Here is a 13,238-nt window from a genome sequence, read left to right as displayed (position 1 = left end):
AAAAAAAAGTTTATACCAAAAAGAAAAAAGAGACTGAATTTAAATTCCGTTCTCACAAATTTCCCAAAAAAGCGAAAATTGTTTTTTTAGGCAAAAAAATAATAATAACTATGTCCTATTAGGCTAATCTCATATACTTTATGTCCTATTAGTCTAAATATTTTCAAAATGACAATATTGTCCTTAATTTCAATTAAAAATTCGAAATTACAATTAATAAAAAATGTTAAATATTAAAATATAATATTTAACTAAAATAATTTTTAAAAATATTAAAAATCCCAAAAAAGGAAAACCGCCACAAATACCACTTTCCTAGTATCGTTTTTCATGTTTACACTAACTACTTTTACCCTCACTTTTAATGAATGGTAAAAGACACTTATATCCCAAGGGTTATTAATCTAGACTTAGAGTTTAGAGTTGAGTGGTGGATTAAAATTTTTGGAATGTGGAATTTAGGATTCTAAAAAATATATAAATAAATACTTAAAAAATATATAAAACAATTTTGAAAAAAAAAATTTTAATTTTTTTTTTATAAAAAAGTTCGAATTTGAAAAAGTATAATTCGAAAAAAAAATTTTAAAAATATATTTTTTTAATTTAAATAGTGATTTATTATATATATAGAGAACAAGGGTATAAAAGTCTTTTGTCTGTTCAGATCAGGATCGACCGGTTCAGATCAATCGGTTTCCAAATCGATGTTTTAATTTTTTTAATTTAAAAAATGATTTTATAAATCACGATTTTCTTTTAAAAAAAAATTGATTTAATAAATATAAGGAAACTGAATGTTTCCAAATATTCTCTTCCCATATTTTTGGAACTAATTATCTTTATCCGTAGAATCTGTATTCTACTATATGTAGAACACATTAAACATGTTTGAAACCGATTTCTACTAGTTTTAGATTTATAGTAATGTGTAGATTTTGATTTCTACATGTTTTAGATTTATAGTAATGTGTAGATTCCAGATTCTACAGATTTGTTTAAAATCTGTTTAAACATGTTTATAGAAACATGTTTAAAATCTGTAGAATCTGGAATCTACACATTTTAGAACGATAGGTTAAGCGCGAAATGTGTTTTCCAAATATTTTTATATTACTATTATTTACGTAGATCACATATTCTAAACATATTAGATTCAATGCAAAAAATGGATTACATTTTTTATCGTGTAGAATGTCAATTCTACTTTTTGTAGAATAAAATATGAAATTACGATTTAAACATTTTTATAATTATAAAAAAAATACCAATAAGTTGATATAGGTATTTCATCGGTAGTTACTATTGTTTGAATTCTTTTTTTGTTTGTAAAACTGTTTATTTGATTTATTTTTGAAAATACTAAAGGGTATTAGAAGAAAAAATGGTACAAAAAAGAAATTAGCCTAATAAGACATAGTTATCATTTTTTTTTTTCCTAAAAAAACAATTTTCTCAAAAAACAATAACATCATTGAGATCACTTTCCACGTCCTTGATAGCTAATCTGCCAAAATACTTAAGTACTCTTAAATTAAAATACATGCGTCAGCAGGTTTAAGATTTCTTAATTGCAGTACTCTTTAAAAGCCCGCTACGAAGCCCTTTGCACAAAATAATTAACCTTTCTCCTCTCCTTCATTTTACATCACAATCCTCATTCAAAGAATATCCTAAATATGAATTCAACACAAATTCCCCCAGATGAAGATGAAGAAGATATGTTACTAGCCATGCAACTAATCGGTCTTCGAATCGTCCCTTACGCTATAAAAACTGCAATAGAACTGGATTTATTGGAGATTATTGCCAAGGCCGGACCTTTGGGAACTCATCTCTCACCCTTGGATTTAGCTTCCAAAGTCGCTGCAAGAAATCCTGATGCTCCAATGATGATTGATCGATTACTACGTCTTCTTTCTGCTTATTCGGTATGTACTTGTAAATTGGTGAATGACAAAGAAGGAAAAGAATTTAGAATTTACGGACTGGGAAAAGCCGGAAGGAAACTTATTAAGGATGAAGATAGATTTTCTTTGGCGTCTACTCTGCGTTTTACCAACCCCAAATTTGAAGGCGATATGTGGTATGAGTAAATTAAATAAACTCTTATATATGGTTTTCTTTTGTCACAGATGCGAATTACAAAATTTCTTTTAAAGGAAAGCACAAATCACCCTGGATTTAAAAAAAAAAACAAATCTCATTAAAAAAAGATATGGGTGGTTTATCCTTTGCTATAAGCAACGTAGGTGTTAGAATACACAGTTTAATAGGATTCAAGGCGCATAGTGAATTTATATGAACATTATTGAAGAAATATCGTATGGAAAAATTAAATTTATATTTCTGATCAAATTAATATTTTTGGCTCTTAAACAATTTTTAAATTTTTTTTTGTTAATTACATAATTTGTTTACAGATGAGCTAAACCTATTTTTAAAAATATTTTAAGTAAAAAAATCACTTATCGCATAAGAACCTAACGTTTAGGCCGAAGAATTTCAGGCCTACTATTTGGTTACAATGAAACTATGCCAGCTCGGTTTTATATCACGATTTACAATTTTAAAAGTTAATTATGGTTATGAGAAATTTACGTTCACGTGCCAATCCTATATCTATCTTCAATATTTTTCTCATTTTTGTGTCGTTTTTTTTCATTTTGTTTATTGCTCGATATAAATATTGATTTTTGAGTTTATTCTCATTTCGTTATTTTGTTTTGGCCTGAGATTTAAAAAATGTTTAAGATTTAAAATTATTAAAGAGATACATACTTAGGTTAAGATCTGCACCTTGTGCAGAATAAAAATTTATATTTATTACTTATTTAAGTTTTTCTGCATATTCTGAAATAATAAAATAATAATTATATATTAAATGACTAAGAAATTAGTTACTCTTATTTAATAAATTGGAGTGCACATATAAATCAAACGACCGCTCTTGTTTATTCACAATCATTTTAGAGTAAATAAATCAAAACATTCAATCTTATCTATCGTATAAGATATATAATTAAATTTAAATGATATTAACATAGATATATATATATATATATAGTATGCTTTTAATATGAATATTTATTAAATGAAGTTTCTACTCATATGATTTTATAATTATTTGCATATTTGTGTAACAAAATTTTACACCAACGATTTTTGTAATAATGTTTAGTGGTTCAATAATTTATAATTATTAAAAAAAACAATGAAGATTTCAAAATTAAAATATTTACTTTTCAATATATGTTCAACGCAATCAAAATATAAGTATGTATTTTCATATGATGTATAGTTTAATTTAAACGATATGATATATATATATATATATATATATTAACATAAACACCTAATAAAGTAAAATTATTTATTCATATGATTTTATAATCATTGTATTTTTTTTTTTTGATGAAATGTTAAATTTATTGATCAGAATAGAAATAGTAGAGTATTACAAGCTTTAGTGCAAACTATAGCTAAATGATTTACAGATCTAGAAGAAAATCAACTAGGCCGTAACTTCAAACCAACGACGCATTAAACCTTCTAACTTATGGCCCGCCTTGTATCGGAGCGAAGTAATCCTGTTCCGTACTGTTTTATCAATGATCCTGATCAGTTGATATACTGTTCGCAAACATGTGTGATGCCTCCTCCCATTTCTTTCCTTCCACAATAAATAGACGCATGTCTGGAACGCCATTTTTAGCAAAATCCTGTCAAATAGGGGAAGTGAGTTGTCGCTGACGTGCCGTAGCGTGCCCATCCAGTCTGGATCTGTGCCATTTCCAGTCAACCTGTTCACCAGCTTGTCCCACACTGTGAAAGAATAAGGACATGCGAAGAAAAGATGATCACGGGTTTCATCCCTCTCACCACATAATACACATCCTTGTTGGATGCCCCAAACTCTCATTCTATCACCCGTGGACAATCTATTCTTTACCGCAAGCCACAATATAAATGAGAAGCGTGGAACTCCCTGTGTAAACCATACAACTTTGCTCCAAAAGACAACGGGTTTTTTGTCTCTTACCTGCTCCCAAGTGCTTAATGATGAGAAGTAAGGCTTATAATTATCATCGGAGTGCTTCCACAGCGCGACGTCGTGTCCGAGAGTTTCATGAGGTAGTTGTACAGTACGGATGCGATCAATAAGTTCTTGAAAGTAGCGACTCCTGTGGCCACGGATGTTCCAACTTGAATTCCCGGCTGCATCCCGCACCCTTGCATGGCGATCAATTCTCAAATGGCATGTGCCAATTGGGCCAGTGATATCTATTAACTTCCCTACTTGTAGCCAATCATTGTATTTTATTATAGAAAAAAATTTAAACTTTGATCAAAAAAGTTTATTTGAGACTTTTAACAGTTCTAGTACTTTATACTCGTTTTGAAAAATTTAAAATACAACATATACAAAAAAAATCTAAATTTTTATTATATGATTAATGTAATTGTGTAATTTATTTTAATAATAAATAATTAAACAAAAATGATAGAAAGTATACAGATTGTTAGCAAATTTTTATTATTTAAAATCATTAATTGCCAAATATATTTTAATTACATTAGGTACTTCCGTAGGTTTTATTTAATGAAAGAATATATAATAATTTCAATTTGATAAATGAATGGTCCATAATGAACATACTATATAATATAACATTCTCTAGCAATTTAATTTTGGACAAACAAAATTCTCAATTGATTCTCAAACAGTCACATAAGCAAAATTATCATTCCAATTACGTGACAACTCAGAGCATTTTTTAATTAATACAACTTAGAGGTTATAACTTTTTAGATGTTTCTCTATTAATATATAGGGGATTTTGGCAAGAATATTTAACTCTTACTGAAATTTTATGTTACATATTCGAATTAAAAAAATTCTAAACTACCATGGGTTTATATTTTCTACACAAAACTTGCCTTACTCTTGAGAGAAATATCTTAAAATTCCAAGAAAACTTCTTTCACATATGGACGAACATCCAAAATTATATTTGCTTGAATAATTTCCAACATCGTAAAAGTATTGTCGGTCCATATAAAACATATTTCTGTTTTTGAAAGGCTCTTTTCCGAAATTGCAAGTGGTGGTTTTAGGTGAGAAATTGCTTAGGAGTATTAAGCACCGGTTAGTCGAGTTTTTGTCCCTACGTCCTCATTATTGTGTTTATTTGGATAAATGGAAAATTTCTTCTATCTGTCAAATCGTTGTTTTTTTATCTCTTTAAAATAGATACTAACAATAATATGAAAAATTTATTCAACCTACCATTTGATATTTTTTTTTAATCAAATAACCTACCATTTGATATTATTTTCACTTGTTAAAGGTAGAAAAAACTACTTTTTGATTATAGACAAATTCATGAAGCTGAAGAAAGAATTAGACACGTAATATCTTATTTAACAAGTATTATACACATTTAAATTTTACTTACCAAAGTTGATTAATATCTCTCTGGTTCTGGTCCTTGTGGATTTCGATTTAAGTTATAAGTTTCTATAGTATTTGAGAAAACAATATTCAGTTAAAGATAATAAATATCAATATTTATACAAAGATAGAATGGAAATAATTAATTACGTATACAATTTTTTCTTCATTTAGTTGCCAGTGACATGGAAATAATTAATTACCCATGCAGACATATTCAGCGCAACAAACATGTCTGCATGCATTCTATCGAAATTTAGTTGCCAGTGACATGTTCCCAACTTTTAAATTCGGCTTTGTACTGGTTAAAGAAGCCCACACTGTGACATGTTCTTCTCACCAAACTTATTATACATACGTATGGTAAGAGGCAAAAAGAAAAATCTGGTAAACTTACTAGTAATTTTCTTGGTTATTTTTTTGGCGAGAAAAGCTCTCAACTCACGGCGTCAATACTGGAGGGTGGAGCACGGGCGTACGAGAGAGTATATGGGGATTTGATCTTTAAGGATATGGAGAAGAATGAAAATATACGAGCTGAGTTTAACGAGGCAATGCTTAACCACACATCAATAGTAATGAAGAAGATACTAAAGACTTACAACGGGTTCAATAGTCTTAGTGGTGGAGTTTTGGTAGATGTTGGAGGTGGCTTAGGTGCAAATCTTGCTTTAATTCTCTCCAGGCTCCCAAAACTTAAAGGTGTTAACTTTGACTTGCCACATGTCGTTTCAGAAGCTCCCAAAATCAAAGGTAACTATTTTCTATAATTATAAGTATTAGGAAAGTGTATCTTAGATAAGGTTTATCTTACTAAACCGTCTTACCCTTATGTTATGTTTCCTATTTTCTCTAGGGTTACGTCTTGAAGTTGGCTTATGCCTTTGTATATATACTCACGTTAATGGTCAATACAAAACACAAGTTTAGAGTTTACAATATCATCTCAAGTTTACATGGTATCAGAGCGATAAAGTTATGTGACCCGAGTTGTTTTTTTTTTCGTCGTTCGTAGTCTTTGTTCTTGGTAAAAACAACAGTCTGAAGTTATGGTCGACGGTGACATGTCTTCCGCTACCAAAAGTTAGTCTGCTCAAGTTGAGCAAGGTCAAGGTGGTGCCGTCAACATACCTACTCCATATTCTCTATTTGCATCCGACAACCCAGGAGCGTTGATAACATCGGTGATGTTTACAGGTGACAAATACAATGAGTGGTCCACAGAGCTAGTTAATGCACTTAGAGCTAAACGGAAGTTAGGATTTATCGATGGAACAATACCAAAACCTACTATTGATGATCCTAAATTCGAGCTCTGGTCGTCTTTCAATTCCTTAATTGTTGGCTGCATTCGTTCGTCCATCGAAGCCAGGGTACGATCAACAGTTACGTTTATCTCCGACTCTCACAAGTTATGGGAAAACTTGAAGAAACGTTTCTCTGTGGGAAACAAAGTTCGTATCCATCATCTTAAAGAACAGTTGGCGTCTTGCAAACAAGATGGACAGTCAGTAATGGATTACTTTGGTCGTCTTACTAAGATGTGGGAAGAGCTGGACACATACAAACCTCTCCCACCTTGTACTTGCAGTGCAGTAACTGTCTACGAGAAAGAAAGAGAAGAAGAGAAGGTCCATCAGTTCCTTATGGGCTTGGACGAGTCGCGGTTTGGTGTTGTGTGTCAAGGAATTCTTGCAACAGACGCCTCTATTGATTTAGGTGATGCGTATGCCAGAGTCGTTCGCGAGGAGCAGCGTCTTGCCTCTTCAAAGGAACGTGAAATCCAGCAGAGTGCAGTCGGTTTTATGGCTAAGAAAGAAGCATCTGAGACACAAAATTCTGGCCAAACAAGACGAGTAGTTCGTTGCTCTCATTGTGGACGTCGTGGTCACGAGAAGGCTAATTGTTGGCAGCGGGTAGGTTTCCCCGACTGGTGGGAAGAGACACCACAAACCCGAGGTGATACTAGAGGAGGAAGAGGCGGTCGTGGTCGTGGAGGTTACAGCTCAGACCGCAACAAGACTAACGGCACAAAAGTCCACAATGCTCATGCTACCTCTTCGAACTCATCATCGTTTGCAGTGTTCACTGAGGAACAGTTGAAAGCGCTCACTCAGATGATTAATGAGAAAAACAAATCGACTGAGAGGCTGACTGGTAAGCTTTATGGTGATCTCATTCTAGACACAGGTGCCTCTCATCACATGACAGGAGAGCTCTCGTTTCTAGAAAACATCACAAGTATTCCCTCTTGCCCAGTTAGGTTTGCAGACGGGAATAAAACTTATGCGACACATACCGGTGTCTTTCACTTTTCCCATAGCATCACATTACTGAATGTGTTGTTTGTGCCGAATTTAAACTGCTCCCTTATCTCAGTGTCTAAGCTACTGCGACAGACGAATTGCTTTGCTATTCTAACCGACACTATTTGTGTTTTATAGGATCGTTTCACGAGGACGCTGACTGGAGCAGGTGAAGAGAGAGATGGGGTTTACTATTTTAAAGATGTTATGGCTGCACGTGTTGAAGTTTCTGACAAGTCTACTCGCTCAGTTGATCAGTTTCGTTGGCATCAAAGGCTTGGACATCCTTCGTTTTCAGTGTTATCTTATTTACCGTTTGTGTTAGATTCTAATAAAGCTTCCAGTCCTTGTGACACTTGTTTTGAAGCTAAGCAAACTAGAGAAGTTTTCTATGAAAGTTTAAATAAAACAACAGAATGTTTTGAGCTTATTCATTGCGATGTATGGGGTCCTTATAGAGTTTGAACTTCATATGGTGCTGTGTAATTTCTCACAGTGGTTGATGACTTCTCACGAGCAGTCTGGACTTATTTACTTCTTGAAAAGTCAGAAGTTCAAACCGTCCTTAAGAACTTTTGCAAGATGGCTGAGAAACAATTTTCCAAAGAGGTTAAGATTGTTCGCAGTGATAACGGAACCGAGTTTATGTGTATGTCTCGTTTCTTTCGTGAGAATGGGATCATCCATCAAACCTCTTGTGTGGCTACTCCTCAACAGAATGGACGAGTAGAAAGAAAGCATCGTCACATTCTTAATATTGCACGTGCTTTGCTATTTCAGAGTAACTTGCCGGTCAAGTTTTGGGGGGAGGCAATTTTGACTGCAGCCTACCTGATTAATAGAACGCCTTTAGCTGTGCTTGGTCATCGCTCACAATACGAGCTTCTGTATAATGAGAAACCAAGTTACTCACAACTCCGTGTCTTCGGGAGCCTCTGCTTTGTTCATCATCGGTCGCGTGATAAAGATAAATTTGGGAAACGAAGTCGTCGGTGTATTTTTGTTGGCTATCCTTATGCACAAAAAGGATGGAAGGTGTATGATCTTGATAAACACAAGTTCTTCATCTCACGTGACGTTGTGTTCCAGGAATCAGAATTTCCCTTCTCAGCACCAACACTCGCTTCTCTTAACAAATAACCCCTATTTTCAAATGCAGAACCAGACAGTGATTGGGAAAACACTAATATACCTACCTTAGAAGACAGGGGGAGTTCGTCAGTCTCAGCAACACCTCCTATGGCCACGGTCGTTGAGCAAATAAGGACATCGTCCTCTCCTACGACTGATGTTGTTGGGACAGTCGATATTGAACAATCTCCACTGAATGTTGTTGTTCCTTCATCACCTGCTGTTAACACACCAGTTGTACAAGCTGAAGAAGAAGTCTTAGGTCGAGGACAACGACCTCGTGTTCCGTCTGTTAAGCTCAAGGATTACGTTATGTACAATGCCATACATCTTGAAAACCCATCTCTCACACCCGCTGTTCTTCATCACATCCTCATGAGACAGTCCAAGGTAACTCACTATATCCTTTAACTGATTACATTACTGACAAGAATTTTTCACTAGCACATCGAGCATTTCTTGCTGCTGTTACTGCTGGAGTAGAACCACAATCAAACTCTCAGGCAGTCAAGGATAAGATTTGGCATGGTGCAATGAAACAAGAAGTGATAGTTCATGAAGAAAGCGGCACTTGGGATATTGTTTCTCTTCCGAAAGACAAGAAAGCAATTGGTTGTCAATGGATTTATAAACTAAATTTTAATGCCGATGGTACAGTTGAACGTCCTAAGACGCGTCTGGTTGCTTGTGGAAATAATCAAGTCCAAGGTGATGATTTCTCTGAAACATTCGCTCCAGTTGTTAAAATGGGCACAATTCGCAGTCTACTTGCCGTTGTTGCAGCAAAAGGATGGGAGGTCCATCAGATGAACGTCCACAATGCGTTTCTTCATGGTGATTTAAATTAAGTGGTTTACATGCGGTTGCCACCGGGTTTCACTCACTCTGACCCAACTAAAGTCTGTTTGCTCCGCAAGTCCTTATATGGACTCCATCAAGCTCTGCGTTGTTGGTTTGAAAAGCTCACAAACTCGCTGTTAGAGTACGGGTTTCTCCAGTCATATTCAGATGCTTCTATGTTCACATAAAAAAAAGACTCTAAGGAGATTCGTGTGCTTATTTATGTCGATGATCTTGTTCTTGCGAGTACTGACCTTGAGCTTCTCGTCAAGTTCAAGACTTACTTATGTGAGTGTTTTAAAATGAAAGAATTGGGAAAGCTCAAATACTTTATTGGCATCGAAGTTGCAAGGTCCAAAGAAGGTATCTTTATATCTCAACGGAAATACTCGTTAGACATTATTGAAGACACAGGTCTTCTCGGCTGTAAACCGGTCTCTATTCCCATGGAACAATATCATCAACTAACAGAAGAGGACACTCCACTTCTTGCTGATCCTAAGAAGTATCGCCGCTTGGTTGGTCGGCTAGTCTATTTGATGATCACTCGACCGGAGTTATGCTACACAATTCATCTTTTGTCTCAGTTTATGCAACAACCACGTGAAGCTCATTGGAATGCGGCTCTGCGTGTTGTTCGTTTTCTCAAAGGTTGTCCAGGACAGGGTATTCTTCTGCGTGCTGATAATAACCTTGAACTCTCAGTCTATGTCGATGCTGATTGGAGTTCGTGTCCAGATAGTCGTCGTTTGTTGAGTGCGTACGTGGCGTTTCTTGGTGATTCACCTATTGATTGGAAGACTAAGAGGCAAGACACCTTGTCTATGTCATCTGCCGAGGCGGAATATAGGGCCATGGCCACGGCTGTTAAAGAAGTAAAATGGATTGTTCCTTTAGTGGAGGATCTCGGAGTCAAGATTGTTAAACCGGTTCGTTTTTATTATGACAGTAAAGCAGCCATTCATATTGCTGCTAACCCTGTTTTTCACGAACGTATGAAGCATCTTGAACGCGATTGTCACAGTGTACGCGATGCGGTTAAAGCATGTCTTATTTCAACCATTCATGTCAAGTCAGAAGGATCAAATTGCAGACCTTTTAACCAAAGCTTTGAGACGTCCTCAATTTGAAGCATTGTCGTCCAAGTTGGGTGTTCAAGACCTTCACTCTCCAACTAGAAGGGGAGTATTAGGAAAGTGTATTTTAGATAAGGTTTATCTTACTAAACCGTCTTACCCTTATGTTATGTTTCCTATTTTCTCTAGGGTTACGTCTTGAAGTCGGCTTATGCCTTTGTATATATACTCACGTTAATGGTCAATACAAAACACAAGTTTAGAGTTTACAATATCATCTCAAGTTTACAATAAGCCACGAATTTAGTTATTTTTATTTATTATTAACTCATTGTTACCATACCGATATATAATTTAATGACTGTGTATTAATTTTTTTAATAAGATATATAACAGTAAATTAATATTAAAAGAGAAAAACAATTGGGCAATCCTCTCAAATAGCATTTTTAAGTTTTTATCAAAAAAATAACATTCAAAGAGGAAAATGACTAAAATAGCCAATTTTTATTTTTATTTTTATTTTTTCTAAATTTGAAACATTTTGCTCAAAATCTGATTCATTAATTTTAAACCCTAAATCTAGATTAGTTAACCCTAGGGTATAAATGTCAACCATTTAATAAAAAAAAATTGGTCAAGAACTATTTTTCTGAAAATAAACTAAAAAGAGCTACATGGGAATTTCTCAAAACAATTTGTGTAAATCATTAGGTAAACAAATAAGGCACTTTAATTATTCAATAAAGTATCAATTTTAAAAAGATTACGTAGAATAAAACTAAAATAAATACCACATAGACAATTTGACTAGATAATTTGAAGTAAAAGTATTTATATAGTTCACAACCAATTAAACAACAACTTACCGACCTTTTTGATTCTAAAAACGATCGCTGGAATTTAAGAAGGCTATGTTGAATCCCCATGGTGACAAAGTCAACTACTTGCAGGTGTAGAACACGTTGGTGGTGACATGTTTGATGCAATTCCACGGGGTCAAGCCATATTCATGAAGGTAAAACCTAACTATTTCACAATAAATACGTTTAAAGCTCTTCGATAACAAAATCAGAAGAAAACAAAACATAGAATAAATTATCAATAATTGAAATATGACACTACTAATCAAAGTATTTTTATTATGCATGATTAAGTGGATACTTCACGATTGGAACGATGACCAATGTGTGGCGATATTAAAAAACTGTAAGAAAGCATTACCAAAAAATGGCAAAGTCATTATAATTGAATATATAATGCCGCGAGAAATATATGAAACCGATCTAGCAACCAAAAATTCACTGTTCTACGACGTGGGAATAATGTGTGCAACACAGGGAGGCAAAGAGAGAACCAAAGAAGAATTCGAAGTTTTGGCTATGAAAGCAGGTTTTAACCTCCCAAATATCATTTACGGCGCTTACTCTTTTTGGATCCTTGAATTATATGCAGATTGAAATGGAATTTCTATTTGAAAGATACTCTTCGTTTTTCAAGCTATTTAAAAGAAAAAAAAAATGTGGTTGTACGTGGTCGGGTTTGTGTTCCTTGAATATTTATATATATTTGAATATGATTATTAAGTTGCTGTCAAATTTTCTATTTTTCCTTAAAGTTGCTGTCAAACTGACTATTTTAGTAGAAAAAAAAATCCATGGTCTCATATTCTCATTAATCAAAACAAATGCTCAAAGGTGGATGATTATATTAGCTTTATTAAACTAAATCATATAGGTAACTTTTCTTTTTTTGACAACAAAAGGCTATTCTATTACTCAAACTTGATGTGTGTTGAATAACCAGACTAGAATAGAATAACTAATAAAACATAGCTCTCTTTATGAAAACACTTTGTAATCTTAGCTAAAGAATTAGAAATTTTATTTTGCGCTTTTGGGATGTGGGAGATCTTAAAATCCGGAAAACATAGCTGAATAGTCTTTATTACGGCCTCCAATTCTGTTGCGAACTTGGCTAATCAGAAATTTCATTTGCATTGAAACAAATGTGACATTCGCTTTCCGCATAGCTGACTAGTTCTGTAGGATCCCTGTCTATGCCTAATGAAAACCCTCCCGGGAATCAGCACTTGAAGATTGGTAAATGGATAGACTTTGAATCGAATACTCGATCAAAGGAAGGTGGAACGAAGGGTCACACTAAGGTTGTAGAAGACCTTTGATTTACCCACTCCGAAGCCCGAGGATATGACGCACCAAGACGACCTAGGAGGATTTGTTGTTCGGGTTCACACACCTCGCAACAGAAATATGATATTCATACTAACAAAGGATTCAACAAGATAAAAGATGATTTTATTTAAAATGGTTGAATGATCTGAAATGAAACATACAATGGATTTAAATAGGAAACAAACAAGGCTTGCATGTCTATCTTGGAAACGACACAAGGCTTGCATGACATCCT

General features: G+C 34.1%; 1 protein-coding gene across 1 annotated transcript; it reads left to right on the top strand.

Annotated features, from left to right (window-relative positions):
• The first annotated feature begins 1,450 nt into the window (after window positions 1-1,450).
• LOC106449042 (caffeic acid 3-O-methyltransferase-like) lies at window positions 1,451-12,492 on the top strand. The gene is made up of 4 exons (XM_013890852.3): window positions 1,451-2,086; window positions 5,889-6,208; window positions 11,762-11,826; window positions 11,966-12,492. The coding sequence occupies exons 1-4, from the start codon at window positions 1,680-1,682 to the stop codon at window positions 12,266-12,268; spliced, it is 1,095 nt and encodes a 364-aa protein (XP_013746306.1). The 5' UTR covers window positions 1,451-1,679; the 3' UTR covers window positions 12,269-12,492.
• The last annotated feature ends 746 nt before the right edge of the window (window positions 12,493-13,238 follow it).

This window comes from Brassica napus, chromosome C8 (genome assembly GCF_020379485.1).
Source record: "Brassica napus cultivar Da-Ae chromosome C8, Da-Ae, whole genome shotgun sequence".
Taxonomy (NCBI): domain Eukaryota; kingdom Viridiplantae; phylum Streptophyta; class Magnoliopsida; order Brassicales; family Brassicaceae; genus Brassica; species Brassica napus.
Note: the sequence above shows the minus strand (reverse complement) of the source record. Positions and strands in the feature narration are given on the sequence as shown.

Bases quoted from the DNA above. Each gene is read 5' to 3' on its own strand.
- LOC106449042 (XM_013890852.3), top strand. From the start codon at position 1,680: ATGAATTCAACACAAATTCCCCCAGATGAAGATGAAGAAGATATGTTA. The intron at 2,087-5,888 runs GTATGAGTAAAT...TGGCGAGAAAAG, and splicing joins AAATTTGAAGGCGATATGTG to CTCTCAACTCACGGCGTCAA. The intron at 6,209-11,761 runs GTAACTATTTTC...AACTACTTGCAG, and splicing joins AGAAGCTCCCAAAATCAAAG to GTGTAGAACACGTTGGTGGT.